The 27,682-nt window shown below is 35.2% G+C and overlaps 1 protein-coding gene across 8 annotated transcripts in view; it reads left to right on the top strand.

Moving 5' to 3' along the window:
- TOR1AIP1 (torsin 1A interacting protein 1) overlaps window positions 1-27,682 on the top strand; it is a 52,558-nt gene that overhangs the window by 8,337 nt on the left and 16,539 nt on the right. For 2 of the 8 annotated variants that reach the window (XM_059056296.2, XM_067030756.1), the window contains exons 3-8: window positions 2,941-3,000; window positions 3,909-3,953; window positions 4,275-4,298; window positions 21,718-21,759; window positions 22,597-22,683; window positions 25,738-25,794. In XM_059056296.2, coding sequence (XP_058912279.1) covers window positions 2,941-3,000; window positions 3,909-3,953; window positions 4,275-4,298; window positions 21,718-21,759; window positions 22,597-22,683; window positions 25,738-25,794 — 315 coding nt within the window. The remainder of the gene's footprint in view (window positions 1-2,940; window positions 3,001-3,908; window positions 3,954-4,274; window positions 4,299-21,717; window positions 21,760-22,596; window positions 22,684-25,737; window positions 25,795-27,682) is intronic. The other 6 variants (XM_059056306.2, XM_067030758.1, XM_059056315.2 and 3 more) reach the window with 3 other exon arrangements.

Below are 27,682 nucleotides of genomic sequence, written 5' to 3'. Positions count from 1 at the left end.
TTCCTTGTTTGAGGGAATGTAAATTGGTGCAGTCATATGGAAAACAGTTTGGAGGTTCCTTAAAAAAACTAAAAATAGAGTTGCCATATGATCCTGCAATCCCACTCCTGGGCATATATCCAGAGAAAACTCTAATTTGAAAAGATACATGCACCCATATGTTCATAGCAGCACTGTTTACAGTAGCTAAGACATGGAAGCAACCTAAATGTCCATCAACAGCTGAATGGATAAAGAAGTGGTATGTGTATATGTATATGTGTGTACACACACACACACACACACACACACACACACACACACACTGGAATACTACTCAGCCATTAAAAAGAATGAAATAATGCCATTTGCAGCAACATGGAAGGACCTAGAGATTATCATAGTAAGTGAAGTAAGTCTGAAAGAGAAAGACAAATATGATATCACTTATATGTGGAATCTAAAATATGATACAGATGAACTTATTTACAAAAAAGAAACAGATTCACAGACTTAGAAAACAAATTTATGGTTACCAAAGGGGCAAGGGGGGGTGGAGGAAGGATAAATTAGGAGTTTGGGATTGGCAGATACAAACTATTATATATAAAATAGATGAACAACAGAGTCCTACTGTATAGCACAGGGAACTATATTCAGTATCCTATAAGAAACCATAATGGAAAAGAATATGAAAAAGAATATATATATATAACTGAATCACTTTGCTATACACCAGAAACTTAATACAACATTGTAAATCGACTATACATCAATTAAAAAAGAAAAAAGATAGTCCCTTCCTTCTTCTTGTAGAATCATAGACTTTCAGTTTAACTTTGGTATTCAAAATTGTGCTATAATTGTATATAGGGCCAGTGGTGTGGTCTGAGAGAACTTTATCCAAAAATGTCCTTGAAAATAATAACCTAAAGCAAGGGGCCACTTTCTAAAACCTAGTAAAGACAACTACATCATTTGTCATCCTGTTTTTGAAGTTGTGAAAAAATGTTGATTGTATTAGTTTAGAATAGGGATATGGTTTAAACTCTGCTTAATGTTTGAAGTTTCAGAATTGCATTATTTTCACATTGAAATAGCCATTAGGTTGTTAGTTTAGTCCACATATACCTATATAACTTCTTCTATGGCCAGGTTCATTCCTTTCATGAAACTAATTTCATAATCCAAAAATACAATAGGAAAATTTCATTTACTTTTCCTAAAGTTAAATATTTTTAACAGTTATGGTTTCTAGCTAAATAATTACAGTTAAATATTTTTAATACCTTCTACTTTGTCACAAACATTTGATTCTTTGGCTGCTGTAGTTACAGCATTCATTCATTCTCCAGATATTATTGAGCACCTACTTTATACCAGTCCCCTTGCTAGAGCCTGGGGGTGCAGTGGTGAGCAAAAGAAGCAGACAAAGGAAGGAGATTGCTACTAAAGAAGGGTACTTGTTATTTTATTCTCTAATACCTCTCTGGGCTGCTCTGTCTCCTTCAAGTATCTTACATAGGGCTATATATATGGTAGAGCATATGAGAAAAGCTTAAATGAAAAGATGGGGACTGAAATAGTAATTGATGTCTATAGAGTAAGATGGGGACTGAAATAGTAATTGATGTCTATCGAGTAAGTTAAGTTTTAGGTTTTAATTAAACCTGAAAAGGATGGGAATACAGAGGAGAAAAAGAGGAAGGTAGTTTTAATAATAAGGGTAACAGACATGTACAAGATTTCTTTTTAAAGCTACTTATATAAGTTCTAAATACCTGATATATGAAATTCTAACAACTGATAATATTTCATAGAATCTTAGAACTGGAAGATTTAGGGAAGTCATCTACTCAGAGTTTCTATCAGTGTAGGTGCCCCTCTGTTAACATGTATCTGTGCATTGTTGATCATCTGCAGTGATGTGGGAATCACTCCCTCACTCTCCATTCTGTTTTGGAGACAACGCTAATAATTTGGTGGTTTTTCGTTTTACTATTGAACTAGAAGCTACTTTGCTGTAACTTTCTCTTGATCTTAGTTCTGCGTTTTTGAGCTACACAAAATCAATTTAATTGTTCTCTACATCTCTGTCTTGAGGATGTACAAAATCATGCTCAGTAAGTATTTTTAGAACAAATGAATGGGTGTCCCTTCAAGATTTCTCTTCTCGATACTGTAAAGGGGAAACTGGATTAAGTCAGTTTTGTGAAAACAAACGTAGGCAGCCAGTGTAATGGCAGGGGTCGGGGATAGCTGGTTCAGAATGTGGTTTTTGCACTTCTCATACAGAGCCAAACATACTGCTTTTTTATAGAAACAAATGAAACAAAGCATAATATAACCCAAATTTAGATGTAGATTGCATTTTATTTTATGTTGTGTGAGGCTGTTTGAGGAAACACACCTTGGATTTCTAGGCTAACATTAATATTTTATTTAATGGGATTGGCTTCCTCATTAACTCTATGCCACTGAACCAGAGACAGTCTGAAACCTGGCTAACATTAACATTGTTTTAAAAATTGGAGTTTGCATTTCCTGAACACACACAAGGTTAAATAATTGGAGGGAGTGTGTTAAGTCTCAGGAAGTTAACCCTCAAATTAAAATATGACATAAATAATCCACAATAGGGTATGCCACAAATGGGGTAGATAATTGATTTGGTGCTATGGTACAGATTTTGTCTCTTAATTGAGAAATTTAGAAGAGTGTTATTTGATATTCCTTTCTTGTTATACAAATATGGTCTGGTGAGAAAAACTGCAAAATTTTCCGTCAAGTCCATAAATTTTTTATAGCAGGAAACTTTTCTCTAGTTCACTATTGTATTCCCATACTTAGCAAAATGGAGAGCTCAGAAAAAACTTGGCTGACTAAATAGATGATTGTGTAATAAATCTAATATGTTTGACATTTTATATATATTTTTAATGTTTTCTCTTCCTGTATTAGTGGTGAGTAAAGATCCTGTAATCAGCCTGTGTAGACCCCCTCTAAGAAGCTCAAGATTTGGTAAGAGACTCTTTTGTCTGTTGGTTCAACTTTCTTATATATTTAAATAGGGTACTACATGTATTCATATGGTTCAAAATTCAAAAGTTTCTATAAATATACAATGAAAAGTCTTCCTGCCTCTTCTGACCTTTGCTCACCCAGTTTCCTCATCAGAGGCAACTAATGTTGTCAGTTTCTTAGGTATTTTTCCAGAGGTATTTTATGGAGATATAGGGAAATTCATGTATAAATGATATTTTCCTCTATTTTTTAACCCAAATTTTAGCCCAATAAATACTCCTTTCTGTACTGTCTTATTGTTTATTTATTTTTACTTAAAATATATTGAGACATCTTTCCGTATACGTGTATAAAGGACTTGCTCATTCTTTTTAAGAGGTTGTTTCTTATATGTTGCTATGATTCTTTTTGTTAGCAAAATGGTTTTAAATTAGGGTCAGGGACTTTTAATTCTTCCCAGTATAATGCTAATAAAAAATTCAAGTCTGAGGCTTTGTGGCTCAGGGCTGTAAACTTTCCCTGCCTTAATTACGTTTCTTTTTGACTAAAATCTTAAAAGAGTATTGCCCTTAAATTGATTTCATGACTATGAAAGAAAACAAGTAATGTCATTCCAAGAGGTCTACTTCTACTTAATTTTTAGAGTTTATAGACCCATAAGGGTACTTTATCGTGGGAACTAAAAACGAAGCTTATTTATCTTCACATGAGGTTCCTACTCCTTAATCATTCCCTTTAAAAAAGAATTCGGTTGCTATTTTTTTTTTTTTTTGATAGATGGCTGTCCTTTTAAGTGTTATAAATGATAAAAATCTTTTAAGGTTTTGATGATGAACCTGTGGTAAAGAACCATATGATGCATTTCCTTTTCAGCTCTAATCATTTTCTTGCTATCTCTCTTGCAGATTCGTCATATAAAACAAATGGAAATACTAAAATGAGTGAATTAGGTTTGTTTATCTCTAATTCTTGTAGGTTCTCTTTGAGGTGTCTAATTATCAGTAGAATACAGGAGTACATTCATTTGGTCACTGGCTTGAGAATATTACTTTGTTCATTATCTCAGCTTGAGGGGCAGTGTCCTTATGACCATAAACTTTCTTAATCACCTGGGTTTTTATTCTCTCTAAAATTATGACTTTTGTTATATTATTGTTTAAATTCATGTAAGAAAATATAAGAACATATATTTTAGTTTTTACTAGTAGTCAAGTTCACACTATCAGTAGAAAAGGATATCATTTACCAATTAAGGTTTTTTCTTGATTTAGAAAGTGAATTTGAGCTTTTTCAAGGTACGTTCAGTGTTCTTTGCCATGTTTGTTGAAGTGGTTTATATTCTTTTCAGTGTTTGCCTTGATGTAAGACATGAGCTACCAAGATCTGCGGCTTTAAGTGAATTTACATTGATTGTGGTTGGACTTAGGTTACAGTTCTTCTCTAAATTTAGAGATGAGTCAAAAGGAGGGAAGCTTCATTTTTCTTTATAAATAGTTGTAACTTGTTTTAAATTTCTTTCACTTAAGCTCAGGCTAATTTTTTTTAGAGACTTCAGCATTTATATTGTCTGGGTACTGAAAATGATCCTTGTATTACACAACTTATCATGTGTACTTTCACCCACCAGTTTCTCAAATGCTCTATTTAAAAACGTTTAAAAAAATTTTTTTAAGTCACAGAATCTTAATTAGAAGAGAAGTTGGAGCTGAAATAATCTAGCACTTTTATGTTCTTTGTATGCTAGATTTAGAAATCATTTCTGTAAGTACTTTATAATAAAAACTAACTTTAAAAAAGTGCTTTCCAGCTTAAAGGGAATTTCTGTGAGATCAATATAGGGAATGACACCATCTTTTTTTTAATAGTAATGCGAGTACATCTTGGAGTATATAAAATGGCTATTCATGGAGCTTGAGCACTAGTGATATTTCCAAACTATTCTTTATTCTCTTTTTCTTGCTGCCCCACTCTGTTCTCCAAAACATGATTGGCATTGAACAGTCTTAAAAGGTACCTTTCTTAAAGGTATCTATAGCAGGGGTCCACAAACTACAGCCTCTGAGTAAAATCTGACCTGCAGTCTTGTTTTTGTATAGCCTGTGAGCTAAGAAAATATTTTTACATTTTATACTCACACACACACACACACACACACACGTGTGTGTGTATGTATGACAGAGACCATATGTGGCTAGAGAAGCCTAAAATATTTACTATTTGGCCCTTGATGGAGAAAGTTTGCCAACCCCTGATTTTATCAGTGGCAGAAATAAACACAGCATATCACCCAAATTAGCATTCGTTTGTTCTAAGTAAATTCAGAGAGTTCCATACTTGTCTGGACATAGATTTATTGCAACATTCCACACTAGGTTTTCCTGACAACACAAAAAGACAGGAGACACAGTGACTCTCCTGTATTCTATCTAGTCTTCTCTTTGAGAAGGCATGATAGTCTTACTTCTGAATCTTCATGTCTTTGTCCCCAGACACAACACAAGCGAAGTTTATATTTCCTTGAGTACCCTTCACTACTCACACGAACACATTCCATAAGTCTCTAGGAATAGGAAAGTCTATAGTAGAAATATACCTGGGACTTTGTGTTTTTCTTAAAAATGATGACCAGGTAAAAGAAAGTGAACAGAAAGTGATACAGTTAGTGGATGGTCTCCACCCACCAGATGAAGTGGTTGGAAGTGGTCTACGTTTACAGCAGACATAAAGACCTAGGACTTCTGAAAGTACCTTTTCCTAATTGGTTGAAGTTGTTAGAAAAGTGACACCTCGTTAATAGCACATTTAATTATTGCCATTTGTCTAAAAGCCACAGCTTTTATAATTTAATAACTTTTTTGATTAAGGGTATTATTGCTCCAAATGGGATTTTTTTCTTTTTTCTTTTTTTTTTTTGTGGTATGCGGGCCTCTCACTGTTGTGGCCTCTCCCATTGTGGAGCACAGGCTCTGGACGCGCAGGCTCAGCGGCCGCGACTCACGGGCCCAGCCGCTCTGCGGAATGTGGGATCTTCCCGGACCGGGGCACAAACCCGTGTCCCCTGCATCGGCAGGCGGACTATCAACCACTGCGCCACCCGGGAAGCCCCAAATGGGATTTTAATTTATTAAAGTTTCTGCATGAGTGTAGGGAAGAGTAATACCTTTTTTAAAAAAAAAAAATTTTTTTTTAATGCTCTAACCTTCCACATGTAGCAGCCAAGAAGTTTAAAATAAAGGAAGCTGAATGATAAAAGAGGGAAATGAAATTAAAAGCTATGTAGTCATAGATACTGCTGATTCACCATGAGATTGTGTTTGAATATTTTTCTGTACAGTCTCTGCAGCTTGGGTTAAAAAAAATAAAATTGTTTTAAGTATTAAAATAGTGGTGTGTGTATATATATATATATATATATATATATATATATATATATATGGTAGCCTAGAGAAGTTCCCTACTCTGGAAGAGGTCAGGAAGGTTTTATGGAGATGGCATATGAATTGAATTTTGAAGGATGAATAGCAGGCAAAATGGGAAAGGACAATTACAAATATCGCCAATACTTGTAATTATTTTGTAATAGAATGTCACTTTTTTACCTTTAGAGTTCAGGCAATATGAGAAACTACTTTACATTAGAGGCAACACTCAAATTAACTGTGGCTCTTTGAGACATTTTATGTTAAATAATTTTCAGAATGACATTCTAAATCGGTAGACTTGGATTTCTAGAGTTTCATTTTCTAGAGTGAGAAACATGTTCAAAAATATATATACAGTCAAGAGGAAAGCCTATTACAATGATGATTACTTGTCAAATGTACAAGATTTATTATTATTTAAGCTGTCTAATTCATAAAATATTACAGGATGGTAAGGCACAAAATAATACTGTTTTTTGTTCTTAGTGATGTTATCAAGATAGCTTAGCTTGACAAGTTATTGTTTATATCTTGTATAGTGCTGATAAATATTTACTGTGAGGAACATGGAATTCTAAAGAAAGGATTTTTAGACACAGATTAAAAGTCTTTAAAGTGTTCAAAAATAAATTAAATACTTTTAATATGATAATAACATATTAGAAGTATTAAAAGTAAATGGGGAACTCCGTTATATAAGCTGGTTAAAAAATAGTTCTTAAATCCTCCCCCATGCTAATTAGAACACTAACATAAACAGAAAAAAAGGAGATTGAATTTTAGGCAACCTGGTATATGAAGGACTGATTATTAGTTAATTGGCTCTAGACAAATTGACCTGGAACTTCAAAAGTATTATGGAAATAAATTGTATCAGGATGAAAAAGGGAAGGATTACCATATAATTTATTTTTTTGTGATAGTTGAGTGAATGAATATAAATCTTCAACATACATTTTTTTCCATTAACACAGATTCAAAAATCAGTTCAGCCTTAAAGAAAGTTTGCCACACCAAATACATTTTAAACTATATAAAACATAATGCCCTAATATAAATGTAACTTTAGCCAAGCTGCTGTATTACATGACTTAAACTTAGGTGTTGGAACCTCTCATTTTAGGAGGAATTCACATCTCAGCCTTTTCCCATCATTCATTCATTTATTCAAAAAATTATTGAGGAAGGGACTTCCCTGGTGGTGGTGTAGTTGTTAAGACTCTGCTTGCCAGTGCAGGGAACATGGGTTCAAGCCCTGGTCCAGGAAGATCCCACATGCTACGGAGCAACTAAGCCCATGTGCCACAACTACTGAGCCCGTTTGCTACAACTACTGAAGCCCGCTTGCCTACAGCCCATGCTCCGCAGCAAGAGAAGCCACCACGATAAGAAGCCTGTGTACTGCAATGAAGAGTAGCCCCCACTCGCTGCAACTAGAGAAAGCCTGCAAGCAACAATGAAGACCCAACGCAGCCATAAATAAATAAATAAATAAATAAAATTATTGAGGAAGACTTCTTGCTTCCACATGTAAGGAGCTTGGAAGTCACCACTTCAGCCTAATAACAAGTCAAAAACTGACAACTGAAAAATCAACAACTCTTAGATCCATAAGAGAGGAGATGACACAGGTAAAACCACTGACCCCAAGATTGGAGAAACAGACAAACATAGGAAGTCGTGGCTTACTGGAGCCAAGATTCACAAGCAGAAGCCTCTGCAGGAGGTAGTGCTGGGTAGGAAAATCTGAGCTGCAGTTGATGAATTATTGGAGGCTGAGTGTGGACAAGTCTGAAGAGTTAAAAATTCCAGGAGGACCCAGTCAAAGGTGGGCCCCTACTGTATTGTGAAATTTACCTCCAGAAGCTCAGCCAGGCTCCCATAATGAATATCAGCAAAAAATCCCGTCGTACTTGTGCAAGGTAGAGGGAGAAAGGAAACATTTTGAAATATTCCAGGGCATTTTGTTCTTCTTAACAAGGCAAGCCCTCAGGGAAATCTAGTTAACTGGAACCTAACCTACTCTATTATTATCAAAGCCCGACTGACCTGAAGGAAGGGAAATACCCAACACCAGACGACTCTGAACATCCTGTCACACCTACAAGAGAAGGGAAAAAAGGTGAGGAACTGTTTTGAAGTTCACGGTCCAGAGGCATAAGCTTAACTAAAAAGAGAGACCTAGAGCTATAGAATATATCCCCTTCCCCAACACCTGACCACCACCTTACTAAAGATCTATTTACAGCAGTTCTTTTTACCTAGTACAGCATGTCCAGCTATCAAGAAAAAATTACAAAACATGCCAAAATGCAAAAAAACACAATTTGAAAAGATGCAGCAACATCAACCAGACGTGGCAGGGATGTTAGAATTATCAGACCAGGAATTTAAAACAACTATGACTAATATGCTAAGGGCTCTAATGGATAAAGTAGACAGCATGCAAGAACAGAAAAACAATGTCAGCTGAGAGATAGAAATCCTAAGAAAGAATCAAAAAGAAATGCTACAGATAAAAAAGCACTGTAACAGAAATGAAGAATGCTTTTGATGGGCTTATTGAACTGGACACGGCTAGAATCTCTACAGGATACATCAACAGAATCCTCAAAGAAATTATAATTATGTGACATGATGTGTTAGTAAGTGCTATGATGATAATCATATTGCAATATATAAATGTATCAAATCAACACATTGTACCCCTTACCCATAACACAATGTTAAGTATCAGTTATATCTCAATTAAAAAAAAAAATAGAATCCTTGAAACCAAAAATCAAAGAGAACAATGACTGAATAATACAGAATATCCTAGACTGTGCAACAGCTGCAAAAGGTGTAATAATGCATGCATAATGTGAGTAATAGAAGAAGAAAGGAACAGAAGAAATGTTTGAAATAATAATGACTGGGAATTTCCCAAATTAATGTCAAACACTAAATTCAGATCCAGGAAGCTCACAAACACCAAGCAGGATTAATGCCAAAAAATAAAAATACACTTAGGCATATCCTTTTTAAACCACAGAATGTCAAAAATAAAGAAAAAAAATCCCAAAAGAAGTCAGAGGAAGACAACGCATGACCTGTAAAGGAATAAAGGTCAGAATTACATCTAACATCTCCTCAGAAATCATGCAAGGAAGAAGAGATTGGAGTGAAAGATTTAAAGTGTTCAAAGAAAAAAATCTCACCAACCTTGAATACTGTACCTTGCAAAACTATCCTTCAGAGGTGAAGCCTCTACCCAAGCTAACTAAGAAAAAAAGAAAAGGAAAGAAGAAAAAAAAAAGGAGGAAAAAAAAGTGGGACACAAATTACTGATGTCAGGAATAAAAGGGGGGACACTATAGATCCCATGGAAATTAAAAGGATAACACAGGAATATTATGAACAACTCTATGCCACAGATTTGATAACCTAGATGAAATGAACTGATTCCTCGAAAGACATAATATGCTAAAACTCACTCAAGAGGAAATAGGTGATCCAAATAGATCTGTATCTCTTAAGTAAATTGAATCAATAATTAATAACCTTCCAAAACAGAAAGCACCAGGCCCAGATGAGTTTCCTAGTGAATTCTATCAAACATTTAAGGAAGAAATTTTACCAGTTCTCTACAATCTCTTGGAGGATAGAAGCAGAGGAATTACCCTAACTCATTCTGTGAGGCCAGCATTATGCTAATACCCAAACCAGACAAAAACATCCTGAGAAAAAACTATAGACCAATATCAGAAACACAGCAGAGTGAAGCATCTACCTTTGTCTCTCCCTTCACTGTACAACCAGTGAAACATCCACAACTTAACAAAGGTGCCTCTGCCCAAAACAACAGGATGCTGGAGAATTCCACACAGCTGTACATCTAAAGCTGGGTGAATTTTAACACTTAGTGGAAGTGGAACTGAGGGAGCAGTGGAGATGGGGCCTGCAATTTGAGTCCCTTGATGGGACAGCAGAGCCCACAGCTTCAGAGAACCCAGTAACTGCAAGAAAGGCTACATGCATGACTCGAGCCAACTGACTGCCAGCACCCATGGCCACAAGCAACTGGTAGGTAGCAGCAGTGGGGCCTAGGACCCCATTACAACAGCTGCTGAGGTGCCCACATCCACAGCCCCCTCCACTTCCTATTCACAGTGGCAGAGCCTGCAAACCTTACAACAGACAAGGTAGAGTTGCCTGCATGACTCCAACTCCCTCTGCCCCCTCCATCCTCTCCCCTTCCCCTGATGGTGGAACCTGTGTCTCGGGATCCCAGACGCAAGGAAAGGAAAGAGCTCACCATATTGGTGACAAAAGCAACTCTAGCAGAAGCAAGGAGCTACAACCCTGGTGGCACAAAAAGGTACAACAAAGGTACAGAGCCACACCTCTTACAGAGAAAGTGGAGGCTAGAAAGTGCCACTCAGATGTACTAACCAGTGGCAGCTCAGGTAAGAAAAACTAAAAACTTACGTGATAGTGCTGACTGGAAAACAAAGGAATCTAACTCCTAACCTGTCGTTTAATATTAAATGCGCTGACAGAGGAACAATTCATCATCAAACAACATGAAGAACCACAGTAACACTATACCACGAAAAGAAAATGACAATTCTCCAGAAACAAAACTTAAAGTCATGAAATATTGTAATCTGACTGATAAAGAATTCAAAATAGCTATCCTAAAGGTACACAAGGAGATACAATAAAACTCAAGCAGTTTAATGAGCTCAGCAATAAAATTAATGAACAGAAGGAATACTTTACCAAAGACATTGAAATTCTAAAAGACACACAAATTCTAGAGCTGAGGAACACAATAAATAAGGTGAAGAATTTATTAGAAAGTATTGGAAATAGAGCAGGCTACATGGAAGAGAGAGATAGTATCCTCTAAATAGAAATCTAGAAATGATACAAGTAGAAGAGGAAAGAGAAATAAGATGTTTTAAAAACGAGGAAATCCTATGAGAGAAGTCTAACTCTTTTAGGAAGGACAACGTTAGGATAATGGGTATCCCAGAAGGAGAAGGGAGCAGAGAGGTTATTTAAAGAAATAATAGCTGAGAATTTCCCAAACCTAGGGAAGAAGCTACATATACAAGCCCATGAAGCTAAGGGAACACCTAGTTACCTCTATGCAAAAAGACCTCCTCTAAGACATAATATTAAAATGGTCAAAATTCAATAACAGTATTCTAAAGGCAGCCAGGGAAAAAATAATGGTGACCTACATACAAAGGAACCCCCCCATTAGGCTATCAGTGGATTTCTCAGCAGAAACCCTAAAGGCCAGGAGTAGATGACATTCTCAAAATACTGAAAGATAAGAACTGTCACACAAGAATACTCTATCCAGCAAAGTTAACATTCACATATAAAGGAGAAAAAGACTTCCAGACAAAAGCTGAAGGAGTTCATCAACACTAAACCTGCCTTGCAATCTCTATTGAAAGGAGCTCTTCAACCAGAAACAAAGTGGCCAAAATATACAAAACTTTGAGCAAGGTGATAAATAGAACTAGAAAATTGCAACGGTCTATCAAAGTTTTTAAACCCTCTATCATCACATAAAGGTTAAAGGGAGAAAAAAAGCAGAATAATATAACTATCTCACCTTGATAACAAACTCACAAGATAAAAAGGAATAACTTAAGACAACAAGAACATGAAAGGGGAAAAGGACAGAACTTGTATAGGTAAATGAAGATATCAGTAGAAAAAGGACTATTTTAACTAAGATGCTTTATACAAACCTCAGGGTAAACACAGAACATTAACATAGAACAGAGATACACGACATAACGAGAGGAACCTGAGAAAGATATCTTAGAAAACCACCAAACGAAAATGGCAAACAGGGGACTTTCCTGGTGGTCCAGTGGTTAAGATTTCGCCTTCCAATGCAGGGGGTGCGGGTCCAATCTCTGGTAGGGGAGCTAAAATCCACATGCCTCATGGCCAAAAAACCAAAACATGAAACAGAAGCAATATTGTAACAAATTCAGTAAAGACTTGAAAAAAATGGTCCACATCAAAAAAGAAAGAAAAAAAAATTGCCAGACAGAAGCACTAGGAGAAACAAGGTATAGATCAACCAGAAAAAAAAAAAAGATATGATGGCAGTACTATGTCCTTATCTATCAATAATCACCCTAGGGCTTCCCTGGTGGTGCAGTGGTTGAGAATCTGCCTGCCATTGCAGGGGACATGATGTTCGAGGGGACAATGTTCGAGCCCTGGTCTGGGAAGATCCCACATGCCACGGAGCAACTGAGCCCACGAGCCACAACTACTGAGCCTGCACGTCTGGAGCTTGTGCTCCACAACAAGAGGCCGCAACAGTGAGAGGCCCGTGCACCACGATGAAGAGTGGCCCCCGCTCGCTGCAACTAGAAGAAAGCCCACGCACAGAAACTAAGACCCAACACAGCCAAAAATAAATAAATAAATAAAAATTAAAAAGAAAAATCACCCTAAATATAAATGGATTGCACTTACCAATCAAAAGACATAGAGTGGCTGGATGGATTGAAAAATAGCTATATGTTTCCTCTAGAAGACATCGTTCTAAAGACAAACATAGGCTAAAACTAAAGGGATGGAAGATGTTACATCAAGCAAGTAGCAGCCAAAAGAAAGCTGGTATCGCTGTACTCATATCAGAAAAAGTAGACTTCAAGCCAAAAAAGGTAACAAGAGACAAAAATGAACAGTATGTAATAATAAAGGAGACAATTTATCAAGAAGACATAACAGTGACAATTTATCAAGAAGACGTAACAGTGATAACATAACAAACAGATCATTCAGACAGAAAGTCAACAAGGAAACACTGGTCTTAAATGAAACATTAGACCAGATGGAATTGATAGATTTTTAAAGAACGTTCCATCCAAACACAGCAGAATATACATTCTTCTCAAGTGAATGTGGAATTTCTCAAGGATAGACAATATGTTGGGACACAAAATAAGTTTCCATAAATTTAAGAAGATTGAAGTCATATGCCATCTTCTCTTACCACAATGGAATGAAACTAGAAATCAACTACAGGAAGAAAACTAAAAAAATTACAAATATATGGAAACTGAACAACTGTTGGATCACTGAAGAAATTGAAGGAGAAATAAAAAATTACTTGAAGACAAATGTAAATGAAAATACAATATACCAAAATCTATGGGATGGAATAAAAGAGGGAAGGTTTTATTTTAATTTTAATTTTTAATTATTTTTATTGGAATATAGTTGATTTACAGTCTTGTGTTAGATTCAGGTTTACAGCAAAGTGAATCTGTTATACACATATCCACTTTTTTAAAAGATTATTTTCTCATATAGGCCATTACAGAGTACATCCATGTCTTTTTTTAAAATTAATTTTTATTGGAGTATGGTTGCTTTACAAGGAAGGAAGTTTACATCAATAAGGTCTACCTCAAGAAACAGGAAAAATCTTAAACAATCTTACCTTACACCTAAAGAAACTAGAAAAAGAAGAACAAACAAACCCCAAAGTTAGTATAATTAAGGAAAAGTAAAGATACGAGCAGAAATAAATAAGAAACTAAAAAGATGGTAGAAAAGATCAATGAAACTAAGAGCTGGTTTTTTGAAAAGATAAGCAAAATTGACAAACTGTTAGCTAGACTCACTAAGGAAAAAAGCAACAAGGCTCTGATAAATAAAATTAGAAACAAAAGAGGAAAAAAACATACCACAGAAATACAAAGGATTATAAGAGTATTATTAACAGCTATACACCAACAAATTGCACAGCTTAGAAGAAATGGACAAAATCTTAGAATCATACAATATTCCAAGACTGAATCAGGAAGAAATAGAAAATCTGAATAGACTGATTACTTGTACAGAGATTGAAACAGTAATCAAAGAACTCCCAAAAAACAAAAGTCCAGGACCACATGGCTTCACAGGCGAATTCTACCAAACATTCAATGAAGATTTAATACCTATCCTTCTCAAACTTTTCCATAAAACTGAAAAGAAGGGAATACTTCCTAACTCACTTTACCACATTTTTGACCAGAGATGCCACAGGCGTTAGCTTCTGCAGAAATCCCCTGGTCAATAATGTGTTAAGAGGCCAATGTCACCATGATACCAAAACCAGAGGATGATAACAACAAAAAAAAATTACAGTCCAGTATCTGATGAACATAGATGCAAAAATCCTGAACAAAATATTAGCAAACTGAATTCAACCATATATTGAAAAGATCCTACACCATGATCAAGTGGGATTTATTCCATTCAAGGATGGCTCAACATTATAAAATCAATCATCGTGATACACCACCTTAATAAAATGGATAAAAGCCATAAGATCATCTCAGTAGATACAGAAAAAGCATTTAATAAGATTCAATACTGATTTATGATAAAAATTCTAAAGTTGATATAGTAGGGGCATACCTCCACATAATAAAAGCCATATATGATAAACCCACAACTAACATGATACTCCATGGTGAAAAATTGAAAGCTATCCCTCTAAGATCAGGAATAAAACAAGGATGTGCACTCTTACCAATCCTATTCAACATAGTATTGGAAGTCCTAGCCAGAGCAATTAGATAAGAAAAAAGGAATAAAAGGTGTCCAAATTGGGAAGGAAGAAGTAGAAATAATAAATGAATACAATAAAGTTGCAGGATATAAAATCAATATATAAAAATCTGGGGATTTCCTTGGTGATGCAGTGGTTAAGAACCTGCCTGCCAATGCAGAGGACATGGGTTTGAGCCCTGGTCCAAGAGCATCCCACATGCTGCAGAGCAACTAAGAAAACAATGTGCATGGCATGGGGAGATCAGCTTGATGCTTTGTGACTACCTAGGTGGGTGGGATAGGGAGGGTGGGAGAGAGATGCAAGAGGGAGTAGATATGGAGATATATGTATATGTATAGCTGATTCACTTTGTTATAAAGCAGAAACTAACACACCATTGTAAAGCAATTATACTCCAATAAGAATGTTTTAAAAAAGAAAGAAAGCAATGTCATTTACAATTACAACAAAAATAATAAAATACCTGGAAATAAATTTAATCGTGGAGGTAAAAGGCATGTACAGTGAAAAATATGACACTGTTGAATTGAAGAAGACACAGATAAATGGCAAGATATTCTATGCTCCTGGATTGGAAGAATTAACATTGTCAAAATGTACTTATTACCTAAAGCAAACTACAGATTCAGTGCAATCCCTATCAAAATCCCCAAAACATTTTTCACAGAAAAGAACAACAAATTTTAAAACTTATGTAGAGCCACAAAAGTCCCCAAGTAGGCAAAGCAGTCCTGAGAAAAAAGAACAAAGCTGGAGGTATCACACTCCCTGATTCCAAACTATACTACAAAGACATAGAAACAGCATGGTTGCTATGGCAGGAAAACATACATAGATCAATGGAACACAATTGAGAACCCAGAAATAAGCTCACACACATATGGATAATTCATTTATGACAAAGGAGCAATGAACATACAATGGAAAAAGGATAGTCTCTTCGATTAATGATATTGGGAAAACTGGACAGCCAAATGCAGCAAAATGAAACTAGACCAAACCCTACACAAAAACTAACTCAAAATGGACTAAATATTTGAATGTAAGATGAAACCGTACACTTCTAGAAAAAGCAGAGACAATATGCTCTGTGACATCAGTCTTCGCAGTATCTTCCTAGATACGTCTCCTCATGCAGGGGAAACACAAGCAAAATTTAACAAGTGAGATTATATCAAGTAAAAAGCTTCTGCAGCAAAGGAAACCATCAATAGAATGAAAAGACAACCTACTGAATGGGAGAAAGTATTTGCAAATGACATATCAAATATGCGGTTAATATCCAAAATATATGAAGAACTCATACAACTCAAAAACAAAAAACCCCAAACAACCTGATTAAAAATTGGGCATAGGAGCTGAATAGACATTTTTCCTAAGAAGACATACAGATGGCTAACTGGCACATGAAAAAATGTTCAACATCACTGATTATTAGAGAAATGCAAATCAAAATCACAGTGAGATATCACCTCACACCTGTTAGAATTCTCAAAAAGGCAAGAAATAACAAGTGTTGGCAAGGATATGGAGAAAAGGGACTGCCTCATACATTGTTGGTAGGAATGTAAGTTGGTACAGTCACTATGGAAGACTATTTAGAGATTCCTCAAAAAATTAAGAATAGAACTACCATATGATCCAGCTATCCTACTTCTGGGCATTTATCCAAAGAATATGAAGATACTAATCTGAAGAGATAGCTGCACCACCACCCACCCCCATAATCATCACAGCATTATTTACAATAGCCAAGGTATGGAAACAACTCAAGTGCCTATCAACAGATGAATGGATAAAGAAGATGTGGTATATGTATACAATGGAATACTACCCAGCCATAAAAAAAGATGAAATTTTGCTATTTGTGACAGTGTGGATGGACCTTGAGGGCATTATGCTAAGTGAGCTAAGTCAGACAGAGGAAGACATGCATATGATTTCATTCATATGGGGAATGTAAAAAAACTAATAAACATTTAAAAATAAATGAACATACCAAACAAAAACAAGCATGTAGATAGAACAAAGTAGTGGTTATCTGAGGGGAAGGGACAGTGGGGAAGGGGAAGTGGGTAGAGGGGATCAACTGCATGATGATGGATGGAAAATAAGTTTTTTAAAAAATAAATTTATTTGTTTATTATCTATGTTTGGCTGCATTGGGTCTTCGTTGCTGCGTGCGAGCTTTCTCTAGTTGCAGCAAGTGGGGGCTACTCTTTGTTGTGGTGCATGGGCTTCAGTAGTTGTGGCACACAGGCTCAGTAGTTGTGGCTCATGGGTTGTAGAGCACAGGCTCAGTAGTTGTGGCACACGGGCTTAGTTGCTCTGCTGCATGTGGGATCTTCCCAGACCAGGGCTCAAACCCATGTCTCCTGCATTGGCAGGCGGGTTCTTAACCACTGCACCACCAGGGAAGTCCCAGAAAATAAGTCTGTGGTTGTGAGCACATTGTAAGGTATATAGAAGTAGAAATAAAATGCTGTACACGTGAAACTTACAGATCAATGTTACTTAAATTTTTTTTAAAATGTTTAAAAAATATTTCTCATGGACACAGATGCAAAAACCTTCAACAAAATGTTAGTAAATCAAATTTTTTAAAGTACAAAAAGAATTAATACACTACAACCAAATAGGATTTATCTCAGGTGTGCAAGGCTGGTTTAACATTTGAAAATCAATTCATATAATCCAACACATCAGCAGACTAAGGAAAAATCATATGATTGTATCAATAGATGCAGAAAACAACATTTGATAGAGTCCAACACCCATTCATGATAAAAATCCTCAGGAATAGAGATAAACTTTGTCAACTTGATAAAGTCTATCTACAAAAACTACAGCTAACATGTGTAATAATGGTAAGAAACTGGAAGCTTTTGTACTAACATCAGGTACAAGGCAAGGATGTCCTTGCTCACCAGTTTTCAATATTGTGCTGCAAGTTCTAGCTAATGCAATAAGACAAAGGAAATAAAAGGTATACAGATTGGGAAGGAAGAAATAAAACTCTTTATTCAGAGATGACATGATTGTCTATGTAGAAAATCCAAGAGAATGGACAGAAAAACCTTCTGGAACTTATGCAGTTATGCAAACTTGTAGGATACAAGGTTAATATACAAAAGTCAAGCACTGTCTTATATACCAGTAGTGAACAAGAGATACTTGAAAATAAAAATACAATATAATTACCATTAGCATACCCCAACGTGTAATACTTAGATATAAATCTAACAAAATATGTACAAGATCTATATGAAAAAAACTATAAAACTTTGATGAATGAAATCAAAGAACTGCTAAATAAAAGGGGAGATATTCCATGTTTATGGATAGGAGGACTCAATACTGTCAAGGTGTCATTTCTTCCCAAATTAATCTGTAGATTCAGTGCAACACCAATCAAAATCCCAGCAAGTTAATTCATGGATATCAACAAATTAGTCCTAAAGTTTGTATGGAGAAACAAAAGACCCAGAATAGCTAACACAATATTGGAAGAATAAAGTAGGACAGTACTCAGCCTCAAGCTAAACTAAACCTAAAGCTACAGTAATTGAGACAGTGTGGTATTGTCAAAAGAATAGACAGGTAGATCATTGGAATAGAATAAAGCGCCCGTAAGTAGACCCACATATAGTCAACTGATCTTTGATAAAGGAGCAAAGCCAGTACAGTGGAACAGAGAGTCTTTTCAACAAATGGTACTGGGACAACTGGACATCTACATGCAAAAAAAAAAAAGAATCTGAGCATAGACCTTAACACCTTTCACAAAAATTAACTCAAAATAGATCATAGACCTAAATGTAAACACAAAGCTATAAAAATCCTAGAAGATTACATAGGAGAAAAATCTAAATGACCTTGGGTATGGTGATGCCTTTTTTTGGTATAAACCAAAGGCATTATCCATGAAAGAAATAACTGATAAGCCGAACTTTGTTAGAATTATAACTTCTGCTCAGCAAAAGATAATGTCAAGGGAATGAGAAGGCAAGCCACAGATTGCGAACAAATATTTGCAAATGACATATTTGAGAAAGGACTATTATCTAAAATATACAAAGAACTCTTAAAACTCATCAATAAGAAAACAACTTGATTTAAAAATGGGTTGAAGTCTGTAATAGACACCTCACCAAAGAAGATATAGAGGTGGCAAATAAATGTTTGAAAAGTTGCTCTACATTGTATGTCATCAGGGAAATGCAATTGAAAATGAGATACCACTACATACTTACACTAACAACACCAAATGCTTATGTGGATGTGAAGCAACAGGAAATCCTATTCATTGCTGTTGGGAATGTAAGATGGTCCAACCACTTTGAAGTTAGTTTTACAGTTTCTTACAAAACTAAACATACTCTTACCATACAATCCAGCAATCACATTCCTTGATATTTACCCCAAAGGGTTGAAAACTTATGTCCACACACAAACCTGCACACACATATGGCAGCTTTATTCATAATTGCCAAAACTTGAAAACAACCAAGATGTCCTTCCATGGGTGAGTGGATAAATAAACATCCAGACAATGGGATATTATTGTGTTAAGAGCTATCAAGCCATGAAGAGACATGAAGGAACCTTAAGTGAATTTTACTAAGTGAAAGAAGCCCATCTGAAGAGACTACATACTGTATGATTCCAACTATATGATATCCTGGAAAAGGCAAAACTCTTGAGACAATAGAAAGATCAGTGATTGCCAAGGGTTTGGGGTGGGGGTGGGAGATCTGGGAGCAATGAATATAGGTAGAGCACAGAAGATTTCTAGGACAGTGAAAATATTCTATGATATCAGAATAGTGGATACATGTCATTATACATTTGTCTAAACCCATAGAAGGTACAGCATCAAGATTGAGCTGTTATGTAAATTATGGTCTTTGGGTGATTACGATGTGTCTGTATAGGTTCATCAGTTGTGACAAATGTACCACTCTGATAGGAATGTTGGCAATGGGGAAGACTATGCATGTCTGGGCACAGGGAGCATATGGGAAATCTCTCTCCCCCTCAATTTCATGAATGTTAAACTGCTTTTAAAAATGAATTTTAAAAATGAATTTAAAAATAAATTTAAACAAATTACTGAGTGCTTACTATGTGCCATTATGAACAAAACTGATGCAGTGGTAGAAGGGTAGTAGACTAGAAATCAGAAGAGTCTGTATTCGAGTCCTTTTTTGTCACTTGTTAGTCCTGACACCCTTAGACAAGTCACTTAGTATCTTTGAGCCTTACCTATGATAGTATTCCCTTATGACATGGGAATCAGATAACAGACATGACGTTTTTTGAAAACTAGCAACATGAAAATATTAAGGATTTACTATTATTAAAATAATAACTAAGACATGACCATTGACTCTTAAGAAAATATTTTTTGTTTGTATGCTATGTGAATAGTTGTATAAATGAATAAAGCAAAACAGCTGTCCAAAAAAGAAATACTGTAATAGTTATGCACTTAGAAAACAAAACTTCAAAAAGGGAACAATACCTTTTTATGTGAATGGATATATTAACAAATTTTAAGGGAATAGCACTAAGACAAGTTTTACTTTCCATTTTTCTGCTTGGAGAAAAAAGATAAAATGAAAGGACAGTCTTTCTAAGGAAAGAGTAGCATAGTATTACTAGCAATTTTCTCGGGGTTAATTTTTTTTATTGCAAAAATGTTGGCAAATACTGATTTGCACTTGACACTATTAAGAGTAGTTTGACTAGTAGTATACCAATCTAATTAAACTGATTTTTAAAAAGTATTTCCAAATTCACCATATAATGTTTGGTAGTTGCTTTCTACAGTACAGGTTTTTTTTCTCGTTTGTAAAGCAAATAGGGGTTAAAATCAGTAGAGGAAAACCTGAAAGCAAACACAAATTTTCAGCTTTGTGGAACATACTACTTCTCATATGATCATTCAGCAGTATTTGAGCCCAATTGTGCAATGCTTGCATTTGGGTATATCTTCCTTTATTAAAAAAAAAAAAAATTACAGAATTCCCTGGCGGTCCAGTGGTTAGGACTCTACGCTTCCACAGCCGAGGGTCTGGGTTCAATCCCTGGTCGGGGAACTAAGATACCATAAGCTGCGGGGCACGGCCAAAAATACAAAAATAAAAGTCAGAATAGCCGATGTAAAAATACTACATCTGTCTGACACATTTTGCTCGTTTATCTTTGTCCAGATTCTCTGGCTCTTAGAAATAGTGGTGTATGTGGACCTGCTGGAACTAGGAGAGTTTCTTTACTTTTCTTACATCCTCTTTGGATGCACTGATGCATTAAAGAACTGGTTTTTCAACTCTGCTGGTGTGGTTGGCTTTTCAAAAGAGTAAAGGGAATCTAGCAGATATGAGAATAAGAATACAGTAAACCTATAGGGACTGTATTTATCAACATAGAGTTTCATGTTTTCTGAAAACACAGGTTACATTTTATAATACAAACAGACCTCTGGGTGAAGGAACAGTAAATTTCTGATTTTAGTTTGTAGCAGACTCATTCCTGAAATAATATAAAGGGAATTAATTGATTCTTTTTTTAATAATTTAACAAAAAAAAGTTTAATTGGTGTGATGTAATGTTCACTTCCCTAAATTAAATACTCTTATTTATTCCTGAGCTTTGGCTTATGATATTACATACAGCATGTATGCTTCTCTCTTCTAGAAGCCACCAGTGTCCAACAGAAGGTCAATTTCTCAGAAGAAGGTATTTTCTCTTAAAATATCATGCAATATATTCTAAATCTTTTTTGTTGTTAAGATTAGAGACAATTTTGCTAAGTACTTAAGAGAGAGAGCAGAAAATAGTGTCTTTTTGGAAAAAAAAATTCATGCTTATCTGAACTGTTAAATGGACAGGTAAAATAGGATAGAGTGATAGCCTTTCTGTGCATTTTAAGCACAGATTTTTGTCTGTTTTGAGTTAATTTAAGCAAAACTAATATTTTCTGTCTCTGGCATGTGCTGGCCTTTGATTATGGTATTCAAATAATCAGTTTTCAAATTCTCATAACCAGTCTATGTTTGAATAGTATGGTAAAATTTAGTCCATTTTTAAGTTCACCATAATCTGAGATTAGTCACCTGCATACTGAAATGTTTGTGTACGGGTGTATATATATCCACACACCCTGTTTGCAAACACACACACATATATGCAAACACATATGCATGCATATACTAATCTTGTCTGAATTTATACACTAACTATATGTACTTTTCCTCCCCAGAAGGTAAAACTTTTCTTCTATTTAATATTCATTTGTTTACTTTTCAACTCTACATTAAAGCCTCAGAATATAATCTTATTGAATATTTGTTTCAGATATAATTATTTACCTCAGAGAAAATAAAATAAATGAGCTCAATTTTAGCTTATTTAGAACTTTGTGACTCAGGATAGTAAGCATAATAAATAGCAATTCTATATCCAATTATTTAAAAGGCTTCATTTTAATGTTGAATTACTTGTTTTTATTTTTTAATCCAGATCTTTAGAGCCTTAGAATAAAGACTATACTAGTATATTTTTATTTCTTTTTAGGGGAAATGGAAGAAAATGATCAAGACAGCTCTGACAGTGATGTTATGGTTGTTAAAGTCAGATCCGGGGATTCTGTTGAGTCTGGAGGTAACATTGCTTTATGTACATATGACTTATCTTAGGAGCTGTATTTTTTAGTTAAAGTATTTGTAGTTAAAGTATTTGTAGTTAAAGGTATTCTGTGAATTTGCTTTTTAAAAAAGTATTTTAAAGTATTTATTAGAACTACTTTTTAAAAAGTTGTGTGCCTTTTTTTTTTTTTTTCTTTTTTTCTGCTGTACGAGGGCCTCTCACTGCTGTGGCCTCTCCCATTACGGAGCACAGGCTCCGGACGCACAGGCTCAGTGGCCATGGCTCATGGGCCCAGCCGCTCTGCAACACATGGGATCTTCCTGGACTGGGGCACGAACCCATATACCCTGCATCGGCAGGCGGACTCTCAACCACTGTGCCACCAGGGAAGCGCAAGCATTTTTTAAAATTACTGATTCCATGTATACATCTGATTAGTAATGTAGTATCTAAACAAACATATCAGTTTTACCTTGCTTTGTTGTTTATGGAACATAAGAGATTTTTGTGCTCAAAAGAAGAGTTATTTGTGATTTTTAAAAAAAATTTTATAGCGGGACTTCCCTGGTGGCGCAGTGGTTAAGAATCTGCCTGCCAATGCAGGGGACACTGGTTCAAGCCCTGCTCCGGGAAGATCCCACATGCCACAGAGCAACTAAGCCTGTGTGCCACAACTAGTGCGCCAGCACTCTGGAGCCCGTGAGCCACAACTACTGAGCCCACATGCCGCAACTACTAAAGCCCGCGCACCAAGAGCCCATGCTCTGCAACAAGAGAAGCCACTGCAGTGAGAAACCTGTGCACCACAACAAAGAGTAGCCCCCGCTCGCTGCAACTAGAGAAAGCCCACGTGCAGCAACGAAGACCCAATGCAACCAAAAATAAATTTTAAAAAATTAAATTAAAATTTAAAAAAATTTTTAATGTTTATAGAGAAACTGATCACACTGGTATTGACTCACTACACTATCAGGAGTGTTAGTTAGCTTTTAGGAAGTTTTAATAAACTTAGATTACTCCTTTTATCTCTGAATTGTTCAAATTCACATCCAGTTAGCAATAACAATTTCTGATTGTTCGTGTGAATTGATGTTTAAGTTTATTCAAGGAAAGAATTGACTGAAGAGAAAAATATACCAACTTGAGACTTATGAGGATGCTGATTAAATTTGTAAATAGCGTAAATAATAAATAATTTTATATTTTAGTTCCATTAAAGAGTAAGTCTCTACTTAACCCTCACCACCTTTTGAGAATTTCTGTAATTCCTGTGTTTTACGAAATCATTCCATTTTAAAAATAAGCTCAGAAGCTGGTTTATGGGCATTTATTCTACATATTTCCCACCCTTCCTCATTTTTCCCCATTCTTTCTTTCTTTTTTTTAAAAAAAATATATGTGTTTATTTATTTGGCTATGCCGGGTCTTAGTTGCGGCTCACAGGATCTTTATTGCCACATGTGGGATCTTTAATTGCGGCACGTGGGATCTAGTTCCCTGACCAGGGATCGAACCTGACCCACTGCATTGGGAGCTCAGAGTCTTAACCACTGGACCACCAGGGAAGTCCCTCACCATTCTTTCTTGATACAGAAATCCCAAAAGAGATATGCAACACTGTAGCATAATGGTTAAGATCTTGGGCTCTGGAGTTTCACTGGGTTTCACTCTTCCACTACTAGGTTTGTGCCCTCAGGCAATTGCTTAACTTCTCTGTTCCTCAGTTCCCTCATCTGGGTTGTTGTGAGGTTTAATTACTTAGAGAGTACCTAGCACATAGTAAACACTCAAATTGAGTGCTGTTGTTAGTTTTCATATATGCATACATACAGCTCTAAAAATTAGAGACTAATTAAGTCATGAATTGTATAGCCAGTAGCTTGATACCATTGCTACCAGTGCGGCTCTTTGAAGCTACATAAACCCCATGCTCTGTGATCCCTTTTGAATTGTAATAAATTCTCACTAAAGCATGCATACCCATACAGAAGAAAACTCTAGCTAAAGAACAAAGATGTGAAGCATATTAAGAAGAATACTGATCTTTCTAGATTATCTTCTGGCCTGGTTATTACCAAAGAAGAAGATCCACTGGAGTACAGGAGGAAAATATTAGAATTTAGTGTATATACATCTTTTATTTCATCCATTTAAAATGTATATTTTAGTTTTATAATATATATAACACATTAGTTAATATATTATTTTAGTAATGCTTGTATATAATATTAAAAATATATTTTGGAGATAGATGCTCAAAATCTTTTTAGTTATAGGAGTACACCAACAAAAATATTTAACCACCACCTGGTTGTGTCAAATGCTTTTGCCTCCAAGATAGCAGTCTGACTGCTTTTAGACATACTTTGTTACAAATTCCACTTTTACATGAAAAAAAATTAAGATTTTTAAGATGGGAAGGCTAAAATACATAACATATCGACCACTTGCAAGAAGAATTTAAGACAAAATGGATAGTAATGATTTCCAGAAGATCCATTATTGTAAACTTTCAAGATTTTCCCCAGCTCAAAGGTTTCGTTATCTTCTTTACCTCATGCCATGCTCTATATCTTTTTTTCTCTTTAAAAAGAAAAGACAGGGCTTCCCTGGTGGCGCAGTGGTTGAGAGTCCGCCTGCTGATGCAGGGGACACGGGTTCGTGCCCCAGTCCAGGAAGATCCCACATGCTGCGGAGCGGCTGGGCCCGTGAGCCAAGGCCGCTGAGCCTGTGCGTCCAGAGCCTGTGCTCCGCAATGGGAGAGGCCACAACAGTGAGAGGTCCGCATACCACACACACACACACACACACACACACACACACACACACACACACACACACACACACAAAATCACCCTTTAAAAAGAAAAGACAGATAATTAATGTTTTAGACATAACTTGACCCTTTAGAAACTATTTTTTAAAATAAATTATACATTCAAGTGTTGAATTCCCTGGGGTTTATCTGAATATTTTTGCTCCTTTGATTACTCATCGTTCTCTGGTTAAATGTGCACTTAGAAAGTTAAATATGCTTTATAGTATACTATATTTCTTTTTTGTTTTTAGACCAAACCACCAGATCATCAAGTCAATATCCAGAATCACTTTGGCAGTCATCACAAAGTAAGTAAAACCATGATTTTTACTCTTAAAAGTCTACCTGTGGGTGTGGTCAAATGCTATTCTTTGTTGTTGTTGTTGTTATTCTTATTTTTGAAGATCTTCTTTTGCAGTTTAATGTAAAATGTTGAAAAAGAGGTATAGTGAATGCTAAAAATACCCTCATCTTGCATCTTGAATTTGCTTCTTGAGTTAATCACCTCTGTACCCAACCTTGATTTTGAACTAAAAAAAACCCAAAAAAACTACTGCTTTCTTTGATTTGTTGAATGTCCTCGTATGCAATATAAATTTGTTGATTGTTTTAGTTTAATTAACTAATGTAGTAATTTGAGCCTACTTATATGGTATGATTTAAACTGTGTTGCGAAAGTTTGGAAGGATGAATAAATAAGTGGTAAATCAGGTAAAGTAAAAAGTTAATGGTAAGTTAGTTGATGCGTATATAAAAGTCTTACAGCCTGGCTTACAACTTTGAAAATTTTTGTAATAAAATATTGAGAAAATGTAACACACATGAAAAGAATGGGAAGCAATATACTAAAATGCTAACAGTGTTTGTTCAGGATGGTAGAATTGTTGTTGACATTTTTTGTTTACTTTTTTTCTATATGTTGCAGATTATCTACAATGGATATGTATCTCTTAGGTTAAACAGAAATTACACTGTTTTTTCTTTTTCCATTTTTAAATCAAGTCCCAGAATTCAAATTAATAATTAGTCAACCAAAAATATCCTGGAATGTAAAATCTTCAAGAACTTTTTTTTCCTTCCACAATACCATTTTAAAAATATGAGACTATTTTTAAAGAAAAAGTCTTTGGAAATCTGTTTTCTAATCACTGTGTTCATAGAATTCCACTTTATGTGTATAAATATATTTTTTAGTTTTTAGTAGGTTCTGGGTTTGGAATTAAAACTGAGACAAAACAAAAGCAGGTGAAACAAAAATCAGTCATTTATGGAAAATTACTCTCTGGATTATCTTATATGTTTACCCTTTGTTATTCTAAATCTTTGATCTTTGGAAGCTCTGAAATGTGTCTCCCTATATTAATTATGCTATACTTATTCAATCGTATACTTTTCAGTTATGGAAAATGAGTTGTTTGTATACAATTAGGTATATATTTCCTTGAATCTAAAATGCCATTGCTTTTATGTATCACTGAGAAAGAAAACCATCCAGTTAAACTGTGTCATACCACTGATTCTAAGATGCAACCCTAAAGCAAAGGTGTTTTTAAAAAATTACTTCACAGAGTCAATGAAAGACAATACAAAAAAGTGTGTGTCTAGTTTTTTTTAAAAGTTCTTTGTTAGTGTAGACTGAAGACAAATCTGGAATATACATCTATCTGTCTTATTCACCATGGTTTTCCTACAATGTTTTGCACCTAATAGGCACTTACTTAATAGATATTAATGAATTTTGGGGTTATGCATTTCTAGAATGGTGTATTTCTGTTACAGCCAGCACATACTGCATTTTTAGTCAGAAAATAAGTTGAACATAAATTTATATTTGTACTTGTATCAGTAGCTAGAAGTAACTTGTTTCTTCAGGGCAGATGTGCAAATTTACCATGTTACAATTGTTTGTAATAACATTTTCTAATTATCCCATTGTATCATTTTATAGTTGTCCTTAAATACCATCCCAAAACATGAAGTAGCATCTTGCACTGCATAACTACTTTGTAGTGTTCACAAATTTGCTTATATAGTATATACCGTTATATATGAACTGCCTGGGTTTATATCTCAGTCCTACTACCTTTTACATATGTAATCTTGGGGAAAATTATCAATTTCAGTTTACTTATTTGTAAAATAGGAATAATAGTATCTATCATATAAAGTGTGAGAGTTGATAAAATTATACTTGGT

Source organism: Kogia breviceps, chromosome 1, assembly GCF_026419965.1.
Source record: "Kogia breviceps isolate mKogBre1 chromosome 1, mKogBre1 haplotype 1, whole genome shotgun sequence".
In the NCBI taxonomy this organism is placed as follows: Eukaryota; Metazoa; Chordata; class Mammalia; order Artiodactyla; family Physeteridae; genus Kogia; species Kogia breviceps.
This window is presented reverse-complemented; position numbering and strand designations above follow the sequence as displayed.